We start from the raw sequence: 23759 nt of genomic DNA, 5'->3' as shown, positions 1-23759 counted from the left end.
TTTAAATAAAAATCTCCAAGAATCAAGAGTACTTCTAATTAATCTCACAATTCCAATACATCTGTGTAGTACAAATTAATTTAATAAAATTTAATTTGCAATGCAATACTGGTAAATTATATATTTACATAATATTCTTTTTCTGTATTACTCATTTATATTACTACTTGATTACTCAACTGTGTTAATCAGTTATACAATTAATAAATCAAATAATTTTTTCAGTGATTAAAAATCAACATCTCATCTGCAAACGGTTACAAACCAATAAATGCAGATTTCATCTCTTAATACAGTAACCTGCATATTTTTGTATCAAACTCAAACTCTAAAATCTATATTATTCAGCTACTTTAGGCTACAAACACATCAGGAGGTACAGCATCTCCTGAGATCAGCTCATGCACATCAGCATCAAAACAAATTCAATCTGAGCCTCAAACGCAAAACACTCATAAATGAGACATTTATACTTCCAGAGACATTTTAGCTCTCACCAGGAGCAGTAAACATACATAGAGACATATATAGATAACGCTCACTACTATCTGACATCTACAGAGATGAACCAAACGCACATTTTAAAACCACACGTCAACAGTCATAAACAGAGAAAGAGATTTGTAAACATCTGAATGGAGAGCCAAACCAGAAGCGTAAGACTTATACATTACCTGTTCTGCTGAAGCAATACTAGACTGTATTAAAAATGCATATTAAAGATCCTTGATTGTTATTGTTATAGAAGTTAAAAGAGGAAAAATGTAGTTTTTAGGGAGAGATTTGTTGCTAGCATGATCTCACCGAACTCCAGTCTTTAATTATTACACTAATTACGTCTTTACCTCATTATAGATATACTTTAATGTCATTTTAAAAGGTGAAACCAATGCATTTATATTATTTGAAATGCCATTTGCAGGCTGTATATCTCTACTGGAGCTGACCGGCGCAGATCATCCCTCACAACAAACCGATCCCAGAGGAAAGCGAGGACAGAAGATGAGAGTTAGACAGCAGAGGAGTGAGTCGAGTGAAGCCGTGCAGCTGGAGAGCAAACTCAAGCGTGGGGTGGGTGAGGTACTTACTATGGTAACAGGTACTCTTTTGCATTTCCATCTCCTGATTGTGACGCAGCCACGAAGAAGAAAAAGCACAAGTAGAGAGAGAATGTCTATGCAGATCAAATCACAGCCACCGGGTTAAATTAAAAAGAAATGAACAGAAACCGTAAAAAGAGACACACAGACCACCGGAAGTAAAGAATGGTTGCCGAGCCATTCTTGAAGACCCCAGAGAAATGAGCATGAAGGGTGAATGAGAACATTTAAGACAGGCGATTTAGAAGACATTTCTCTGACCGGATTACACCTGAGTTTGATAAGAATTTGACATCTTTGATGACATTCAGGCCCTAATATACTACTTATGTGATGCTGGACCACAAAAGCAGTCATAAGGGTACATTTTTTGAAATTGAGATTTATGCATCATCTGAAACTGAAAAATAAGCTTGAACTTGAAAAAAATCTGAATATTAAGAAAATTGCCTTTAAAGTTGTCCAGCAATGCATATTACTAATCAAAAATTAAGTTTTGATAAATTCATGATAGGAAATTTACAAAATATGATCTTTACCTTGCATAAAAGAAAAATTGATCATTTTGAGCCATTCAATGTATTGCTGACTACTCACAGCTGGTTTTGTGGTCCAGGGTCGCATATCAGTATTGGATAAATGAGTAAAAAAATTATGCTTACTATAACTTTTTAAATGTTTATTTAAACACATTTTACTTTATGCCTTCTTAAAACAAACAGAATGACAAATAGAGTTATAGATTTATAATACTGGTCTATTGTTCATAATTTATTTTATTATACTATTACTACTCATTATTATAAAAAAAAACTCAATTATTGATATCAATATCAAAAAAGGTGGAAAGGTTGGTGCATCCCTACCAGTAAAGCACTGTTTATTTTATAATCTCAATATAACAGCTCTTATTTTGATAAAATGGGTGTAATCCACAGTAATAAAGACCAAGAGGGTAAAATAAAAAGATATTAAAATCAAAAGAAATCAAAACCTAAAAACAAAAGGGTAAACAAAACAAAATATTGTCTTTTTTATCTTTAAGATTTTATGATTTCGTCACTAATCTTCCACTGAAATTGTTTTAAATCAACTGTCTGAAGTTCATTATAACACTGCGCTAATTTTACAAAAACACAGAAGTGGAAAGATTATTTTACACAAGGTTCGTACAGATACTGTAAAATGAAATTCCAGGACTTTCAAGGACTTTAAGCACTACTTTTTTGATTTTCAAGGAGAGAAATCTCGCTTATATCTTCTATAAAAAAAATAAAAAAATAAAAATAAAAAACTGTAACAGGAAAATAAAACTATACTAATAAAAAAAGGTAAAAATAAAGAAGCACATGTAAAGTAGTATTACTAAAGATGTTTTTTTTAAGGGATTTGTATTTGAGTATACTTTCTTTTTTTATATAAATGTACTGCTTTAATAGTTTAATGTTTTCTACTGTTTAAGAAACAAATAAACAAAAAAAAAAGATTAGCGAAATCGCTCCAAAATGTTAATATGAAACAAATGATTTGAGAACCCACACCAAAGTCCCGATCTGAATCGAATTATTTGCGATCCGCGCTATGAAGATCTGATCTAAAGCAAAAGATTCACAATCCGTGCTCTGACGTTACGATATAAAGCAAATGATTCCTTTGACTTGAATTGGAACTTTGCATCTCGCGAATCTTTTGATTTAGATCGGTCCTGCGTCCCAATGTTCATACTATCCATCCTAAATAGTACGTGAGATTACAATAAGTGTGTCCCAAAGCTTGGTATGCTGAAAAGAGTATGCCAAAAGTCCTCGGATGGTCTACTATTTCAGGTGTGGATCCGTGCACACTCTAATGGCTGATATTGCCCACAATCCATTGCGCTTTGGCAAAGAATTCGGTCCAGAACTACAAACACTAATAAAATGCGTAAAAAAAAAAAACTACAAGCATGGTGGATGTGCGCGACCAGTGGTTAGGTAGAGATGTTTAGAAAAAGGGGTTTAAGTTATTAATAATCAACATTTAACCTGGTAAAAAAATATATATTTAATCTTATCTGTGTTATATTTAATCTGCAACAGCAATGTGAACTTTTATAAAAACCCGTTTGATCGTTAACTTTTAAATGCATCATTATGCAGAAAATATGAGCAGATTTTTCGGCATGAAAGAATATTAGAGCAATGTGCTGCTTTTCACTCCAATACAGTAGGATGCTAAATTAAACTAGATAAAAAAGTTCGTCAAGACAAACTTTGAAGTTGGCTTGAGAAAGTCTGACCAGATAGTTTAAAATAGTTTTTAAAGTTTGTAAAAGTTTTAAAAGTTTGACTGTTTTCAGTCTGAAATAGTTTGAAGTTTTCAGCAGTTTTAAGCTTGAAGATTAGATAGATAGATAGATAGATAGATAGATAGATTAGATAGATAGATGCTAGGGTGCTCAGGGTGGTTGCTAGGGTACCTGGGGTGGTTGCTAAGGTGTTGATATGCGGTTGCTAAGGTGTTACTATGCGGTTGCTAAGGTACCCGAGGTGGTTGCTAGGGTGTTCATATGCGGTTGCTAAGGTACCCGGGGTGGTTGCTAAGGTGTTGCTATGTGGTTGCTAAGGTACCCGGGGTGGTTGCTAGGGTGTTCCTATGTGGTTGCTAAGGTACTCGGGGTGGTTGCTAAGGTGTTGCTATGCGGTTGCTATGGTGCCTGTGGTGGTTGCTAGGGTGTTGCTATGCGGTTGCTATGATGCCTGTGGTGGTTGCTAGGGTGTTGCTATGTGGTTACTAGGGTACCCAGGGTGTTTACTAGCATGTTTTTAGCATGTTGCTAGCATAATTTTAGCATGACTAGCAAGTCGCTAGCACGATTTTAGCATGACTAGCAAGTCGCTAGCATGATTTTAACATGACTAGCAAGTCACTAGCATGATTTTAGCATGAATAGCAAAGTCGCTAGCATGATTTTATCATGATTAGCAAGTCGCTAGCATGATTTTAACATGACTAGCAAGTCGCTAGCATGATTCTAGCACGATTCTAGCATGACTAGCAAGTCACTAGCATGATTTTAGCATGACTAGCATGTCACTAGCACGATTCTAGCATGACTAGCAAGTCACTAGCATGATTACTAACATGACTAGCATGTCACTAGCATGATTTTAGCATGACTAGCATGTCACTAGCACGATTATAGCATGACTAGCAAGTCGCTAGCATGATTTTAACATGACTAGCAAGTCACTAGCATGATTTTAGCATGGATAGCAAAGTCGCTAGCATGATTTTAGCATGATTAGCAAGTCGCTAGCATGATTTTAGCATGACTAGCAAGTCGCTAGCATGATTTTAGCATGACTAGCAAGTCGCTAGCATGATTCTAGCATGACTAGCAAGTCACTAGCATTATGCTAGCATGACTAGCAAGTCACTAGCATGATTCGAGCATGACTAGCAAGTCGGTAGCATGATTTTAGCATGACTAGCAAGTCGCTAGCATGATTTGAGCATGATTAGCATACTGTTAGCATGACTTAGATAGAAAGATAGATGAGCTTGAATGAGTTTGAATGGATTAGAAATATAGTTCATAGAAGGGAAGCCTGATTGAGTCTCAAAGGATTCTGGGAGTTTAAATTTGAATTTTGACAGTTGGAGTTTGAAAAGTCTTGGCTCATTTGAACATTCCGTCAATGTTAGTCAATGGGATTTTTCCCAGTTTTAATCGGCATTTTTACGAAAACTGTAAGTCCGATCAGTTAGAAAAGATATAGCAACTCGAGTCAGACCAGACTGAAGATATGGACTGAGTTTGGAGTTTGTAGAGTTAAAGCTCTAGGAGGAGATACAGTCAGAAAATTTTGGATAGGAAGAAAATAGAATATCAGTAAGTTGGCTTTCTCAAGCCAACTTAATAAAATGTGGAGGATGTTAACTGTGACTGACAAACCAGTTTACTGTGACAGGGTAAAGACGCAGTTGTGTGATGTGTTAGTATGTCCTAAAGCTTGCCTACTCTTCTACTACACACTCAAAAGTGTGTACTTTTTCTTCACCAAAAGAGTACATACTTAATAGGCATAGTATACGTAAGGAATAATTGACGACGGGCCGTAGAATTCTTAGAAAATAATGCACACCCGAGGTGGTGATGCGGTCACGACGCGAAGCGGAGTGGCCGTTACACCTCGGGTGTGCATTATTTTCGTAGAATTCTACGGCCCGAAGTCAATTATTCCGCTTATACTACAGTTACCACACCTCAAGACATCGATCAAGTGATATATTTCAAGACATTCGTCCGGTTTTTATCCTTAAAACGCTATTGTGAGTAGGATTAATTTCTTACGCAGCTCATTCAACAGCTTCGTTGCTAGTTCCAAAACGTCATTTTAGAACTAGTAACGACGCTTGGGCTGTTAATAGCAAAATAATGCCGTTAATAATGAAGTTTAGACAGACCGAAAGACAAGCAGACAGACGGAAAGAGTGAGGGAGAGAAAAACTAAGTGTATGACTTTACCTCTCTCATGTCTGTGTCTCTCAAGGGTGACTGGCAGCATCGTCTCTACTAACAGTTAAACTTTTAAGTTCATTTTCTTCAAGACCACGCCGTTGTTACCTCGCGTGTGAGAGCTGTCATGTCGTTTTTAAGTTGTTAATCGTCAGAGCAGCGCTAACAACATTAGCGCGAATGCTAACGCAAGTGCAAACTGTAACGTTATGTGTGTGCGTCTGTGAGGTGAGTGAGAGAGGGCGAGAGAAATAGTTTGTGCTTTCCGTACATAATAAAACGTAATATATTGTGGAAAAAAACATGGAAATAATCTGTCGTTTTTATCCTGATGTTTACTGTATTTATTAGTTTGGCCAGTGTCATTGTGGGTTTTAGTTATTTTGCTGTTTTGGGCTGTAAGGACCTTTGAAATAACTGAAATCGTATGGCGAAGTGATATAGACATGCACTGCGGTCTAAAGCTGCTTGGAACTACGTTCGCCGTGCGTTTCCCTGAATATAATGCACACCTCTAGAACGTTCGTCAGCCAATCAGATTCAAGCATTCAACGGCCCTGTAGTATAAGTATGAATATTGGGACGCAGGGCGGATCGTGAATCATTTGACTTCATTGAATCTTTTGATTTAAATCGAGACCTCAAATCGTGTATCGCGAATCATTTGATTTGAATCATTCAATTCGCGAAATGATTCACAAACCCGTTCCGATCTAAATCAAATGATTTGCAATACGCAATCTGATTGGAGCGTTTTGAAACGGTGAATCATTTTGGAACGCAATGGTTTAACAGATTTCACCAATCACTACGTGATCACAAGGTTGAATCAATCAGAGCGGTTCCAGCGTAAATAACTTGATTCATCTGCAGTGTTTCCCCTAGGTTTCCAGTGTTGGGGGGGGGGGGGGGGTAGCCGCCAACGTTACTTTTTTTCCCCGGTACTTTACCCTACTTTGTGAAATAACGAAAACATTATTATAGACTTATTCAGTGGAAAAATAAGTCCAAAACTCTCTATTTTAACATTTTGAACAATAGGGCTCTACCAACTTTTGCTTTTTTTTTTTTTTTTTTTAAATTCTTGTGTGTATTATTTTTTCTCATAATCAAATTAAAAGTATAAACATTTATTTATTTTTAATCAAATGAAAAATAAACCCTTTTAATTTTTGGCAAACAAACAGAGGTTTACTGTTAAAATCAATAAATAATAATAATTTAACATTTAAATAATAATTGTAGTATTTTTTTCTACAATTAAGTGGTTAATCTTGTTATATTTTTTTTTTTTATCATATATATTGTTTTATGTCAATTATTTAAATAGGAATATATAAACACCTACATTATACTGTACAAAAGTAATACAAGACTAATGTTCTGTTACATGTTACATGGTACTTTTATTTTGACAGGTTGCCTTGAAGTTTCTGTGTGTACAGCATGATATGATGCTAGTTTTCTCAAATGAAACGGTAAAAGTGACACTCACAGCAGCTTTGGATTGAGTTTATCTGTTCATGTGAGATGCAAATGCCCAAAATTAGCGGGAGCGTCACGCGTACTTCACTGTGCGTGTAGTAAAAAAAAAAACGCGTCTCCACCATTCAAACATACTGAGGCAAACGGAGCATGCAGGATTCATATTGAAACGGTCATTTTGCATTTCAGTTTTCACAGACACTAGTCCATATCGCGATTTGAATGAAGTGACAGACCAACTTTTGATTTATTAATCCAAAAATCAACAAATTTACGTGGCATTTCTCGCTATAGTAGATTCGGTTTTTATGAATGGAGTCCGCGATCCAGTCTGTGTTTTCGCGGAGGACACATTGTAAACACGCGATCATGTAAAGACAGAAATGACATGACTTCATGTAAATAAGATAAATAACATAAGGCAATTTAGTTTGTTTAATAAAAGAACAGTGTATAGACCTGTTCTATAGGAAAGATAACCTTAATGACTTCTATTGTGATCTGACGCTATATATTCGATATCGAAAATAAAATGAACTTGACATTCAAGGGGGGCGGGGGGTGCCGTTGGGGTGGCGGGGCGCCCCCCTAAGATAATGGTAGGGGAAACACTGATCTGGTTCATCTGTTCCTCTTTTTGCATCTTTCACCATGTTTGGTTGATTTTTTTCTGACATTAAAATAAGCGAAAAAGGTATGTTTTTTTAATTGCGTGAATTTTGTTTAAAAAGATATTTGCTTATTGACAAAATCAAACACTTATTTTATACATGCATTGTTTTTCAATTATTATAAAAAATATTGCTATTTTTAAGGGTTTTCCAGGACTTGTATTTCAAAAAGAAAAATTCAAATACTTTTAGCACCTTGTAGGAACCCTGTTTGTAATTCTGGGGGGTAAACAAAAACAAAACAACAGTGATTCCCTTTGGTCTGTTATTACAAACAGCAATAAATGTCTAAAAATGTTAATTAACAAAGACAGACACTAGGCATCACGTTGCAGTTATCAACCACCTAGAACCGGCTCATGCTCAGAGAGACGCCGTCTGATCGGATGAACGTACCTTCCTCCACACGCACAGGTGAGCTGGGAGGAGTGCAGGTGGCGCTGGGAACCTTCCCCTCTTCAATCTCCGGTGTTTGACCTAGAGATAACACAAGCATCATTACAGGCCAATCTGTATATAAAAACGCTTTTCAAATGCACAAATTTGACATCAAAACATTATGAATACCAAAGCCCACATGACATTTTTTACACTGATGTGGAGAAAAAAATCTGTGAAAGGTAAATATGGTGAAATGTCTAAAACTGAGCCGAGTAGTAATGCACTCTTTTAGTAGACAAAAGCATATAAAATTGGCAATATTTAAAAAACAAACAAAAAACTACTTAGTTAGTTGCCAAGGCAATATTTCTAATTTTTATGTAATACAACTAAAACTAAAATAGAACTGAAAATGAATAAACTATATGTGAAGTAAATAAATAAATAAATAATAAATAAAAACATGAAATTACCAAAACTTTAATTAAAATTAAAATGTATATAGAAAATATAAAAATAAACACCATTTCAAAATATTTTTAAAATCCATATTAAACAATACTAAAAACATAAAAATGTTAAATAAAATGAAATAATAAATATAAAATATTAAAATATTCAATTCAAAATATTTATTAAAAAAAATAGAAAATTAATAATACTTAAAAAAAAAGTTTAAATGAAAAAAGACAATATAAAAATTTAAATTAAATAATTGTAAAAAAAAAATTATTTTAAACTATAATAGTGTATTAATGACCAAAACAAGACACTTGTTAACATTAGAAAATTAGTTACACTTAAAAAGCAAAATTATTAAAACTAACTAAAATTTAAATGCAAAAAGACAATATAAAAAATTAAACTAAAATTAAATAATTGTTAAAAAACAACAACAACACACTATAATGATAGTGTATTCATGAATATCAAACTGATTCTTTTCAATTTTATAAATGATCATATAAAATTATTATAATATAATATTATAACAATAACACTTATCTGCATTATAAAGTGAAAAGAAAAACCACTAAAGAACCCAGAAACAACATTTATCAAATCTCAGTTCAGATTCAGAGACGTCCATTAGAGACACCACAGTGAGCTTCATTAATACAAGAATATAGAAATAAACCCCAACAAGAAGAGCAGCAAATCCCACTTGAGAGGACAGCGAGGAGCCCGCAGGTGATTTCAGTCCAGGATTAGGATTGTAAAAGCGGACGAGGGTTACAGTCTTTATTTACAGATCCAGAGTGTGTTTTGGGGTATGATATTTGCCAGGAGAAGGATGGGACAGGTACAGACAGGCGTGTTGAATCACCAAGGTTCAAAACCGGGGACAGCGAGAGACAGGAAGAAGAAAGAGCCCAGCAAAGTCAGAGTAAAGCCAAATAGAGTGCCTTCCACAGGTAGGTGGTACCTGCAGGCGGCCCGTCACGCTCAGGCTCCGCATCACAGCCCAGAGCTTTCAGCACCGCGGAGTGAAACTCCTTATGAGGGGATGCAGGGGGATGCGGAGGACTGTCCTGACCCGACGCACGGCCCGATTCGGTGCCGCGGCTGGGGATTACGGAGGGCGGCGGGGCCGCGATGGCTTGTGGATTGTTGTTTTCCTGTGTGGGTGTGTCTTCCGGAGTCTGGGCTCCTTCAGAGGTTGAGGCAGATTCCTCGACCTGTGCTAAATGCAATACAACAGTTTCTTTCCTGACCTGCAGTGGGCGCTGTTGGGCTGTGCAGGATTCATGTGCAATAAATCAAAACTTTGCACAAAATCAAAACTTTGTGCACCCGAGTTTGTTTGGCCAACATTAGCTGTTCGCATACAAATGCTCAAATTAATAAAAAAAGATCATATAAAATATATTTTACATACATTACTGTGAAAAAGTTTGAGGTCACCAAGTTTTTTTAAGAAATTAAAATGATAGTTCACCCAAAAATAAAAGTAAAATGTAATTATAATTTGAAAACGGTTGTTTTCTATGTGAATGTTAAAATGTAATTTATTGCAGTGACCAAAGCTGAATTTTTAACATCATTACTCCAGTCTTCAGTGTCACACTTTTGATTCTGATTATTGTTAACGTTTGTGTCGCCAAATATTTTTGTGAAAACAGTGATGCATTTTAATTTTCATGATTCCTTGATAAACAAAGGTCAAAAGAAATGGTAAGCTTTTGTAACATTATAAATGCCTTTGCAATCACTATCATCATTTTAATGTATCCTAACTGAGAAACAGAATTAATGGTATAGTTCATCCAAAAATGAAAATTTTATGTTTATCTGCTTACCCCCAGGGCATCCAAGATGTAGGTGACTTTGTTACTGTTCAGTTTCTTGCACACCCGATTGTTTTGTCTTAAAGGATAACTATTGCCAAAATGCAACCTGGGCTGTATTTTTTTACTGTAAACGAGACAAACTTATATCTAAAAGCATAATTACGACAAACGAGTCGTTTTTGAGATTGACCGTGATTTCGTTTTGTGGTCAGTGGCCGGTGAATAGGAGAACTAGGGGCATAACTTTGAGCGTATCAAAATCAATATTTTTACAACACTAAGAAGGCTCGACACACCATGAAACTTTGCTGGAAGTATCGCCTGGGTCTCTACACATGAACTCCAGCATTGAGAACATTGTTTGTGTACACAGAGTTTACTAAAAAGAAAGTTTTTGAACAACTCACTTTCACTGTTTGAGTTTCTGCTCGCGGCCGTCTTGCCAGTCAAGAAGTGTCCATCTCCGAATGCGAGGATGGATAGCTCCTAAAGCATATTTCCATATAAATGCACGGCTAATTCGCTGTTTTGTCGCTAGTGAAAAACAATAACCTTCTAGTTGTAAAAAGAGCCTCATATAAGCCTAATATTTCGTCCTATGGAGTCCATTCATTCGCATTCGGAGATCGACACTTCTTGACTGGCAAGACGGCTGCGAGCGGAAACTCAAACAGTGAAAGTGAGTTGTTCAAAACCTTTCTTTTTAGTAAACTGTGTACACAAACTATGTTCTCAATGCTGGAGTTCATGTGTAGAGACCCAGGCGATACTTCGAGCAAAGTTTCATGGTGTGTCGAGCCTTCTTAGTGTTGTAAAAAGATTGATTTTGATGCGCTCAAATTTATGCCCCTAGTTCTCCCATTCACCAGCCATTGACCACAAAACGAAATCACGGTCAATCTCAAAAACGACTCGTTTGTCATAATTAAGCTTTTAGATATATGTTTGTCTTGTTTACAGTAAAAAAAAAAAAAACAGCCCAGGTTGCATTTTGGCAATAGTTATCCTTTAAGACCTCAATGTATTGTCACGAGCCGCAGGGTCTAATTTGGTTTTGTCTGTGTATTTTTTTTTTTACTCTTAAAGATTTGGTAACCATTGACTGCCATTATATATCTGAGAGACTGCAACGGCTTAAGTTAAATATCTTTGTTTGTGTTCTACTGAAGAAACAAAGTCACCTACATCTTGGATGCCCTGGGGGTAAGCAGATAAACATCACATTTTCATTTTTGGGGAAACTATCTCTTTAATTCTGTTTCTCAGTAAGGATGTATTCAAATGATAAAAAAGTGATTGCAAAGACATTTATAATGTTACAAAAGCTTACTATTTGAAATACTGTTCTTTTGAACTTTGTTTATCAAGGAAACATGAAAATTAAAATGCATCACAGTTTTTACAAAAATATTTGGCAACACAAACATTAATAATAATAATAATCAGAATCAGAAGTGTGACACTGAAGACTGAAGTAATGATGCTGAAAATTCAGGTTTGGTCACAGCAATATATTACATTTTAACATATATTCACATAAAAAACAGCCATTTTAAATTATAATAATATTTTACAATTTCATGTTTTTATATTCATGTTTTTTTTTTTTTTTAATGCAGCCTTGGTGATCAAAAGAGACTTATTTTAAAACAATGATAAAAAAATAAAAATAAAAAAAATTACCGACCTTAAACCTTTAAATAACCATGTATATTTTATATGCATGTTATGCGATGCAATCTAGGAAAACCAACACAAAACCTTTTTACGAAAGCTGGATTCAAGCCTTTCCAAAACAGGCTCCTCTTCTTTAGTAACTTAAACATCTGATCCTTCATCTCTGGATGTGAAATAGTCCATTATAACATCGTTTAGGGCACTGATATCGTCTAGATTGAGCAGACTGAGACGAGTGAGATTGCTTAAGTGAGCAGCTACTTTAGTTAGTAGTTCAAGCTGCATTGTTGTGCTCCGCCATCTCACGATATTAAAAAATAAATTACAAAAAAAAAAAACACTTAATAGGTTAACTGTTTTTGTGGTGTTAAGAGAAAGCACCTCTGTAGCGCATTCTTAACACAAGAGAAAGTCATTTCTGCTTGCTGCAATAAATCGTGATTTTTCTGCACTAAACAAGTGAATTTGACCAAGTCGTTTTCAAAGATGACAGACAAGACGTTCTAGAATAATAATTTAATGAAAACCTAGTTGACAAAAATTTTACATTCGACCCATTTTTTGAATTTCCTGAAATCATCCCAGCATGACATATGACCGGTTTTCCTAGATCACATCACATATGCAATAAATGCCCATACTGTCCAATTTCTACTTCTAATTTCCGAACAGTTTCTGCGAGTAGAAACGGGTTGATTTGACATTATTTGTGTTTTTACCTTCTGGCCCTTTCTGCTTGAGCTCCACTTCCCTGCGGTACTCGTCCAGATCCTGGTCTGTGAGCTTGTTGAAGGGGTTTGGTCCAGTTTTACTGACGATAACACGTGGTTGGTACTCCTTCTCAATAATGGCTTTGGATGCAGTCACTAGGTCCCCCTGCAGGACAAAAGAGGACAAAACTCAAGAGTTTATGTGCTGCTATCATGCTGAAAATTTTACTCAACAATATTGTAATAAAAACAAACCTACAAAAGATAGTATTAAAATGTTAAAATAGGGTGAATACAAGTGAGACACTTAAAGGATTAGTTCACTTCCAGAACAAAAAATTACAGATAATGTACTCGACCCCTTGTCATCCAAGATGATCATGTCTGTCTTTCTTCAGTCGAAAAGAACTGAAATGTTTTTTTAGAGATAAGACAAGACTCTGGATAAGACAAGACTCTGGATGAGACAAGACTCGACAAGAAAAGACAAGACTCGACAAGACTCGACAAGACAAGAAAAGACTCGACAAGACAAGAAAAGACTCGACAAGACAAGAAAAGACTCGAAAAGACTCGAAAAGACTCGAAAAGACAAGAAAAGACAAGAAAAGACAAGAAAAGACAAGAAAAGACAAGAAAAGACTCTTATTTCTCGGGTGGGATTGTTTAGAGCCCTTTGAAGCAGCATTTTGGAAGTTCAAACTTGGAGGCACCATACATATCCATTATATGGAGAGAAATCCTGAAATGTTTTCCTTAAAAAACAATTTCTTTACAACGGAAGAAAGAAATACATTAATATATTGGATATCAAGGGGGTGAGTACATTATCTGTAAATGTTTGTTCCGAAAGTGAACTAATCCTTTAAAGGATTAATCCAGTCGAAAAGAAATATTTTATTTTCTCGAGGAAAACATTCCACGATTTTTCTCCATATAGTTGACTTCAATGGAGCTCAACGGATTGAAGGTTAAAAAAGAAGTTTCAATGCAGCTTCAAAGGGCTCTAAACGAGGATTATGGGTCTTATCTAGCAAAACAATCTGTCATTTTCACAAAAAAAAAAAAAAGTATATTTATACTCTTTTTTTTTTTTTTTTTTTAACCACAAATGCTCATCTTGTCTAGCTCTGCAATGCACATGCGTACTCTGTCCTATCTGGTTTAAGACAGTTAGGGAATGTCTCTTTCAAATTCAAAATCGTCCTACATCACTTTTTTACCTTTTTTGTAAAGGGTGTTTGATGACCTTTGCACGTTCACTTTGTAAACACTGGATTTGGTACATCTGCAGCGATGTAGGATGATTTTGAAGTCGGAGGGGGAAAAAAAAAAAAAAGAGATGGGAGATTTTCGACATACCCTAATTGTCTTGAACTGGAGTGCACAGAGTAGACCTAGACACGCATTTGAGATTTAGTATATACATTTTTTTTTTTTTCCCCAAAGAACACATCATAAAGCAGCTGCTAGAAATTCAGCGTCTTTACCAGGTCAAGAAAATATGATCATATTACCCCAATTTTACAGTCTCTGCACTGGCTAATTATTAGATTCTGTATCAGTTACAATTACTTACCTATAAGCTCTTAATGGTTTAGCTCCTGCATACCCAACTAGTCTCCTACCACGCTACCATCCTTCACGCTCCCTAAGGTCGCAAAACTCTGAACTTTTGGTAGTACCTAGGATGGCAAAGTCCACTAAAGGAGGGAAAGACTTTTCACATTTGGCTTCCAAACTCTGGAATAGCCTTCCTGATAACGTTCGGGGTTCAGACACACTCTGTATGTTTAAATCTAGATTAAAGACTCATCTCTTTAGCCAAGCATTGACATAATCTATCTCATAACCTTGTACTTCAGTTACATCTGATCAAATGCACATTAATATTCCTTAGCTTGGACTGAACACATCATTTTTGATTTGTTGGAACAGCAGCTACGCTTATTATCACCACTAGTAAGCTACTAAATATATTGTAGAAACCTAAATCTGTACAGCTGCTTCACAACGATTTACACTGTGAAAAGTGCTATGCAAATAAACTTGAATCGAATCGTTTTGCTAGATAAGACCCTTATTCCTCGGCTGGGATCACATAAAGCCCTTTGAAGCTGCTTTTAAACAGCATTTTTAACTTTCGATCGGTTGAGCACCGTTGAAGTCCACTATATGGAGGAAAATCCTGGAATGCTTTCCTCGAAAAAAAAAAAATTCTTTGTGACTGAAGAAAGACATACATGAACATCTTAAATTACATGGGGGTAGGTAAATTATCAGGAAAAATATACACAATGGCAAATGTGTATTCGCCTTTTGTTATAAAAGCCTTGTTATTAAGTGTTATTTTAGTTGAAACTCAAAATCCAATCATAAACCTTAGTTAGAGTACAGTTATTGAAACACAAATGAAAACAAACTGTGAGGGAAAACTGAAAGCACATGTTTAATTTCTCATGCATTTGATCTTTTTTTTTTTTTTTAAATACACCTTTTCTCAAATATCGAGTAGACCAAAATAAAAAACACTGGATCTTAAGGTATGACATACTGGATAAAATGTACTTTCAGTTTCTCACTGCCTCATCATTTTTGATTAAGATAAACAGAAATTTGACATCTGATGACAGTTTTGAATTCATCATGTTTTTAAGAACTCATAATGAAGTCCCTGAATGTTACTGTCTTTATCTCGATTTAAAGCTACAGTACTGAAATTGTGTGTGGTTTGATGTTTTCAAACTAGACAGTTTTATCACAGGATGTACCTTTCGAATAGACCTAGAGGGACTAAAGCTCCCTGAAGGGTCAATGCCATCAATAGAGTCCGTACAGTCAGAGAGAGGAGAGTCCTGTAACAGTAGAGCTGGTGAGCAGTGCACAAGCCCACCACAATTACTGACCACACACACTAAACACAATCCTACACGCTCACGTATGATGCAAGTCAGAACCAATGCATACAAGCCACACACATACAAGCTTAAAGTTAAAATGAATTTACAATTTTACCTCTTAATATATTTTCTAAATGCATATTAATCTTATTCTAAACAATTAATCTCAGCATGTTTTTTTATGTAAAAAAAGAAAACATTTTTAAGTTTTAAACTAAACATTTTTTGTTTTAAATTTTTATAATTGTGCCCGATTTATAATACAAAACTTGTATACAATACTTGACACACTAAAATGTAAATACATGTGTGTGTGTAATTTAATAGTATTTCAATGATACCACAATAACACATGCAGCCCTATAACACACATCCACTCATAAACCAACAACACACAGACGCTCCAGACATGCAGAAAGCATTTCCTAAAGAAGCGTATGGGCAGGCTGGAGCGAGACGGTGAATTCATGGCTTAGAGTCATGCACTGCAACACCAGAAACCAAACATATGTGTGCAAGTCAAACCACACACAGATTCATACTGCTGCTCCCATACAATAACAACAGGACCATGGGACTGGTCAGGAGAAATACATGTGTATGTAAATAATGTTTAGATGAAACCATATTCAAAAGCCTGAAGATTTGGTTTGGAATTGTGTTGCTGTACTCAAGTGAATTAGATGAATGATCTGATGGTTAGTAGCAAACACACACTTCTGAACAAGACTGTTTTAAAGCTTTTTTTTTTTTTTTTTTTTTAAACAGAGCTCAACAGGAAGTTCCTGGAAGTAAAACTCAGTAGAACTCAGGTTAAGCAATAGTTTATGCTTCAAGATGTTCAAGAGCCAAAATTACAATAGCTAACTACTAGTTAGTGAATATGAAATGTTAAAGCATATTTAATAAAATAAAAAGGTAATTGTGACATTCTAATCTCAGAATTTAGAATTTTCTTCTTGCAATTTTGAGTTTGTATCATGCAAATTTGAGGAAAAAAAAGTGAATTGTGAGAAAAACCCAGAATTGCAAGACACAAACTCGCAATTCTGTGAAGAAAACTCTGAATTGTGTGATATATATTCACAATTGTTAGGTGAAAAGTAAAAAGTTGCAATTAGCTTATTTATTCCAAGGTGAAAACAACAACAACAACAGAAAAACTAAATTGTAGACTCAGAATTGTGAGGGTATTTTTTATTTTTTTTGCTCATGTTATTTTATTTTAGGGCACCAGCTTGCTTACATAATTTTAAAAATGTAACTTATTTTTACACATATGGAGAAAGTTAACAGGAAGAAATTACTAGAAATGATAATGATAAATTAACAATTAATTCATTACCTGAGCAACGTCATGTAAGACAAGCAGAATTAATATTGCATGTGTTATAAAAATATTTACAACAGTATCATCCTGTTTAGTTTCTATGACAGTCAATGAATCCAACAAAAAAAAGAAAGAAAAGAGCAAACATGGCACTGCAAACCAATCAAAACCAAAGAAAATGGACACAGCTGTGGCTTGCTGGTCGTGTGGTTTACTTACGTGCCATATAGTCACTCTCTGGGGTCAAAAGACACAATTCAACGGTTACACACGCTGGAATAACGCTGGGAACAAAATGTATTGGATCTAACGGGAGAAACAGAAGTGTGCACGATGTGCGAGACTCACCTGGACATATGAACGATCCACCACGGCACCTGTGAGCACCTGCGACTGTGGACCTGCCGTCTTTTTGTCCTGCAGATTTTGCTCACGGATCTGAAGATAAAAATACAGAGCTATGACCACAGAAATATAATAGAAGACAGCAATTAATAATAAACAATTGCTGAGAAATTCCCAAATTCAGGCCATCCAAGATGCAGATGAGTTTGTTTCTTTATCAGATTTGCAGAAATGTAGCATTCCATCACTTGCTCACTAAGTAAATGGGTGCCGTCAGATTAAGAGTCTAAACAGCTGATGAAAACATCACAAGTAATCCACAACACTCCAGTCCATCAGTTAACATCTAGTGAAACCAAAAGCCGCATGTTTGTAAGAAACAAATCTATTAAAGTATTTTAATTTCAGTAGCTTTCATTCAAAAAATGAGTTTATAATCCATAATAAGTCTTTCTTCAGTTAAAAAGTCCATCTCCTGTTGTCCCCTTACATCAATATACATCAAAACATCTGTTTTAAACTGTTTTGGCTTGTAAAAATCTGTTCATATTTCTCTCCTGATTCAGACCAGATGACTTTTTCACTGAAGAAAGCAATATTATGTATAGAGGACTCACATTTCAGACATAAGCAATGGTTCTGAAGCTAAAACCACCTTCATGATGGATTTGTTTCTTACAGATGTAGCTTTTGGCTTCTCAAGATGTTAACTGATGGACTGCAGTGGTGTGGATTACTTGTGGATGTTTTTAATCAGCGGTTTGGACTCTCATTTTGACGGCACCCATTCACCGCAGAGGATGCATTGGTGAGCAAGTGACGGAATGTTACATTTCTCCAAATCTGATGAAGAGACTAACTCATCTACATCCTGGATGGCCTGAGGGGTGAAGAAGTTGTCAGAACATTTTCATTTTGAGTTGAACTATTCTTTTAATACATTAAAACATCTTAAATCCACATGATTAAAAGGTTCAGACCTTGTTGCGCATCTCTTGGACTTCTTTGGGGTTGGTGTTCAGCGGGACAAACTGATTGGCCACAGCAGCCTGTCGGAGACTGTCCTCCTTAGTCCACTGAAATCATCAAAGCAAAGCCATTCAAATAAACCAAAACTAAAGAAAACTTCAAATTAAATATTTTTTAACAAAAAAGATTAAATCATGCCTCTCAAACAATACAAAATAAACAAAAAGCAGATCTTAAACATAATTGGTCAATTATAATGGTCCACTGAGCAACGAACCAATGATGATGTACATTTGAAAATTTGAAACTCCTTGCGAGTCACCATAACGCACAAGAATTCAAAATTTAAAAAATTCAAAATTTAAAAATTGCAAATAAATGAATGTATTAATTAGTGGTAAAAATTACCTTAAACCGATAAAACATAATATTATACCACTCCGCTTAACATTCACCAGAATAAGTTTGAATATAAATATAACTAACTCTATAAACTTTATTTAAAATCAGTGCCATGGCAGGCCCTCATCATCATTGATACTGCCGTCGGGCGTTATAGTAAGGACAGAAAAGGCTAAAAAGAAAAGAAAGAAAAGAGCACAGACAGAGAAAAACAGAAGAGTTAAGAGGATGATAGACCACGAAGGAGGCAGGTGTGAGGTGGGGTGGTGAGGCAGAAGCTGTTCTTGTGTTTAGGCAGTGGACAGAGGCGTGAGCAGACAGCCAGAAAGTCTAGCTAGTGTAACAGGACCCACACACACACACACACACACACACACACACACAGGATTCAACATTAACGCTGTCCAAGACAAACACAAAAACAAACCTGGACAACTGAGAACGTTAGACAAATACGGTAAATGTTGACCTATTTATGACATTACTGCAATATATTTTTCTGGAAAGCTGCTTTGAGACATTGGGAAAAGAGCTAAGTTGAGTTGACTTTTGGGATTATACAACTAACTTGAAACTACAATTTGAAACTAAACAAACCTGGATAACAAAAAAGACAATTACTTCAATTTTTTTTAAAAAAAAAAAGCTGCTTTGTAGCAATGTGAAAAGCACTATTAAATAAATTTTACTTGATTTATGAGACTGCACAACTAAAACTGATACAATCTGCAACTAAATAAATCAAGACAATCAAAAAAGTAAAAAGAAAAATATATTAAGGCATATTTTTTTCTGAATATTGATGCATTTAAGATGTTATTACTGCAATATTTTTCTGTAAAGCGGCTTTGAGCATTGTGAAAAGCGCAATTTAAATAAATTTTACTTGACTTGTGAGATTACACAACTAAAAGTCGTCCTAAGACGAGAACGGGTATTGTTTTGGTTTTAGGACAACTGACAAATATATTGAAGGCATCTTTTTTTTTTATTTAATTACTAAATATTCATGCATTTAAGACTGCAATTTTTTCTTCTTTGAGACTGTGCATTGTGAAAAGCATTATTTCAATAAACTTCACTTGACTAGAGATTACACAAATAAGAAAGATACGATTTGCAACTAAACAACAAACCAAAAAACCTAAGCAAATGTTGAAGTTAGGCATCATTTTCTATTATTTCATTATTTAACAAGCTTTGAGAATGTGCATACATTCAAATCTAACACTAAAGGTTTGAACAAAAGTATAAGCAACAGAAAAAAGGGTTGACAATGAATATTAAATGTCAAACCCTTAACACACACTGTAAGAGGGAGAAAACACACACACACACACACACACACACACACACACACACACACACACACACACACACAGAGATACACTGTAAGGAAGGACAGAATTACGCCCAACATTTTTTTTTTATGTTTTAAAAGTTTCAGTTTAAAGTTTAAGAGATTTAGTCCAAAAGCTCTGGTATATGAATTTAATGGATTGTACATTTCAAATAAAGATGCTGAGATGAACAGCAAGTGCTAAATATTTTTGAAGCAAAGATAGTTAGCGTTTGGCCTGGGTAAGAATAGCATGAGTAGCCAATGAGTTACTTGCTTTTACTAAAATGAAATCAATGCTTTGAGCACGGAATCAAAAGTCATGAGGAAGGGTTTCCGTATGGGCGCTGGAGAAAACGGGGCACATGGGATGAACACGTAAACATGAAATACTCACTGATCACGTTTAGAGCCCCACAACACAACACGCTCTCCCCCAACTAGAGACAATCGTTCGGAGAGTTAACAACCACTCATGAACCAATGTTTTTTCCTTTTTTTTGGATGATTTTGAAATTTGAACGTTAAAATACACTCATGCTCGGGAAGAGTTCAGGAAAAGGTAAATCCAATTCAGGAGGAGGAAAAGGAAACAATAACTCATAATAGAAAAGAGAAATTAAAAATGCCAAAACAAACGTTTTAAAGCAGTTTAAGGAAAGAACATGGAGTCATCAAACGGCAAGCCACGACTCCATATATATATAAGCAGCCGAGCTTTTTTTCCCTCACAGAGAGAGCTGCAAAAAACTATTTCTGATATTCTCAGAATTCCTATGTTGCCTTCAAAAAAATTATTTTGTTATTTTGTTAGCAGGGTCATTCCGGGTCAATTCAACCAAGGCTCAAATTTTTGATTTTGATGATATTTTTTTCTGAAGAAAGATGTATAGTGATCAAAGCCAAAGTATTTAATGTCATGGATGAATATTTACTGAGTAATCCACTATTTTGTAGAGGGGGGTCAAAATTACAGGGGGGTAAAAATGACTTCAGAAAGATGGCAGCATCATAATGTTATTTTTGAGATTGGTAGTTATTAGTGAAATCTGCTGACTTTAGCAATTGATGTTTTTGAACATAACAGTCTGAGCGCCATAAATTTCTTCTTTCAAAGTTTGCATGCCTATAACTCAAGAAGTATTGAAGATATCACAATATGATTTTAGATACTAGTTGTTAATACACTTTTCTTTTGGAATCTTAATTTTCAAGGCCCTGCATCATTCAGTCCCAGAGATATAGGGGTTTAAAATTAGGCTCCAAGTCTAGAGTGTTGAATGTTACCAATTTTCAGTAGTTGAAAACCAAATTTGGTCACTTTGTATACAGCTGATATTTATTTTTCTTTATTTAAAGAACAATGTCTGAAGAATAAATCATTTTAAAATTAGAATTGGATCTTGTTTCCATCTTGCAAAACAATTGGAGCCGATTTGGTTGATTTGATATGGAATGACCCAGTGGCATTTTTTTCTACTGCCCTATATCTAGGCAAAACGTCATATTTCACCCAAAAATTGAAAGACTTGCTTATCTCTATGCAAAATATAAATTTATATTTTCTATAATAGGAGTTTGATAAAATATGACCATTTTTTCCTGAGATTCACTCTAGAGCCTTTAATGCTTCGGAAGTGAAACACTGAGACAGGCTTTTAGCTATACAGCACTTTCTCATGATACCATTGTAGTAAAGTATCTTAGCGCTCTTAAATGCTGTGTTTAAGTGCACAATAAGTACATTAACCACACAAATGGCTCTCTTTAAGGATTCCTGTACTAACTACTCATTTTAAAAAGCTCTGAAGAAAATGTTCAAATGGAGCAACCACTCCATTAAAACACAAATGGTCACAAAAGGGTCACAAAAAGTGCGAAATAAAGCGATAACTGAAAGAAACGACAACAGAAATGGGAGGAAAATCCCAAGCAGCAGTAAGGAGTAGCCATGCCCACTTTGCGCACATGCCACACCCTCCTGGTTTTCCAGGAGAACATCCAATGCATCTGATCAATCATGCAACACAGCATGCACTGAGCAGCTGGAAAGAACCCTGACACCCCTTCGACCAATCATAAGTGAGGGGGAGGAGCTTGCCACTGCGAAGGACACAGCAAACTGTTTAAAGATAGATTACAGGAAGAGATTTTTTTCCCTGCAGATCAGAAAAAGATAGTTATGAGTAATAGGTTAGTTAAGTTAAATTAGCAATCGAGCAAATCAAACCCAGTGTGATTGATAAGGCAAGACACGACAAATAAAATCTTGGTTTTGTCCTTGAACTGGTCACTATGGAGATTGTGGCTTATTTTTGGAAAATTATGACATGAGTGTCATACTTGTGAAAAGAAAATAACCAAAAATAAACACCTAAAAGTGTCTTTATTGCACTATTTGAGTCTGTACATTTTAATTTTAGTATGTTATAGTATTTTAAGTTAAGTTTATTTTTTTTAAAGGGTTTGTTCAATTTATTCACATTTATATATATTTTTTTATATACACCTTCAATTTTTGGTTTGAAACAATGCAAAATGCGAAAAGCAATACTTAAATTGTTCTTGTCTTATGAGATTACACAACTAAAACTGATTCAATTTGCAACTGAATCAACCAAGACAATCGAAAATGTAGAAGAAAAAAAAAGTAGAAATATATTAATGCATAATTTTTACATTTTATCACAAAATATTTATGCATTTAACACATTTTTTCCAGTAAAGCTGAGACTGTGCATTGTGAAAAGCACTATATCAATAAAATAAAACATCCAAAAAACATATTTATTTTATTGGACTATTTGAGTCTGTAGATTTTAATTTCAGTATGTTCTAGTATTTTAAGTTTAGTTTTTTTTTTTTTGAAGGTTTTGTTCATTTTATTTACATTTATATATTTTTTTATACACCTTCAATTTTTGGTTTGCAATGCGAAAAGCATTATGTGCAATGTGAAAAGCATTATTTAAATAAAATGTATTTGTCTTATGAGATTACACAATAAAACTGATACAATTTGCAACTGAATAATTCAAGACAAAACATTTAAAGACAAATATATTAAGGCATACTTTTTAATTACTAAATATTAATGCATGCAAGACATAGCTGCAATTTTTTGTGCATTGTGAAAAGCACTAAATCAATAAATTAAAATCATCAAAAAACTTTTAAGTGTTTATTTTATTGCACTATTTGAGTCTGTATATTTTAATTTCAGTATGTTTTAGTATTTAAAGTTAAGTTTTTTTTTTGAAGGGTTCGTTCCGTTTATTCACATTTATATTTTATATATTTTTTTAATTTATGAAGTGAAAGTGATTCTAAAATCCCCTCCAACTATAATGTCAACAAAACGAATCCTGGCTTTATCCAATGTTCTCATTTCTATTTTATAATGTATGCATATTCATATACACCTGTGAAAACCTGTGATAAATTTTTTTAGCAAATCTTAACCCAATCAATTAATTGTAGAAATTGGAAGATTAGTGTTATTATTATTTTAGCATCATTGGGATACTATTATTGCTTTTATAAATATTTTTTATTAATCTGTAACAATTCATCATTTTAAATTTTGTGTTATTTTTAGTAATTGTGTTGCGTGTTTGTAATTTTTATTACCTTTTGTTCTGATAAATATGTTTATGTA

The 23759-nt window shown here is 34.6% G+C and overlaps 1 protein-coding gene across 7 annotated transcripts in view; it reads right to left on the bottom strand.

Annotated features, from left to right (window-relative positions):
- add1 (adducin 1 (alpha)) overlaps positions 1 to 23759 on the bottom strand; it is a 97703-nt gene that overhangs the window by 46155 nt on the left and 27789 nt on the right. For 2 of the 7 annotated variants that reach the window (XM_073824534.1, XM_073824533.1), the window contains exons 11-16: positions 18372 to 18467; positions 17395 to 17484; positions 17266 to 17283; positions 15588 to 15671; positions 12826 to 12982; positions 8154 to 8234 (exon numbers count right to left, since the gene is read on the bottom strand). In XM_073824534.1, the coding sequence (XP_073680635.1) occupies positions 8154 to 8234; positions 12826 to 12982; positions 15588 to 15671; positions 17266 to 17283; positions 17395 to 17484; positions 18372 to 18467 (526 nt within the window). Of the gene's footprint in view, positions 1 to 1088; positions 1123 to 8153; positions 8235 to 9564; positions 9823 to 12825; positions 12983 to 15587; positions 15672 to 17265; positions 17284 to 17394; positions 17485 to 18371; positions 18468 to 23759 lie in introns of all 7 variants that reach the window. The other 5 variants (XM_073824530.1, XM_073824531.1, XM_073824528.1 and 2 more) reach the window with 4 other exon arrangements.

This window comes from Garra rufa, chromosome 19 (genome assembly GCF_049309525.1).
Source record: "Garra rufa chromosome 19, GarRuf1.0, whole genome shotgun sequence".
NCBI lineage: Eukaryota > Metazoa > Chordata > Actinopteri > Cypriniformes > Cyprinidae > Garra > Garra rufa.
This window is presented reverse-complemented; position numbering and strand designations above follow the sequence as displayed.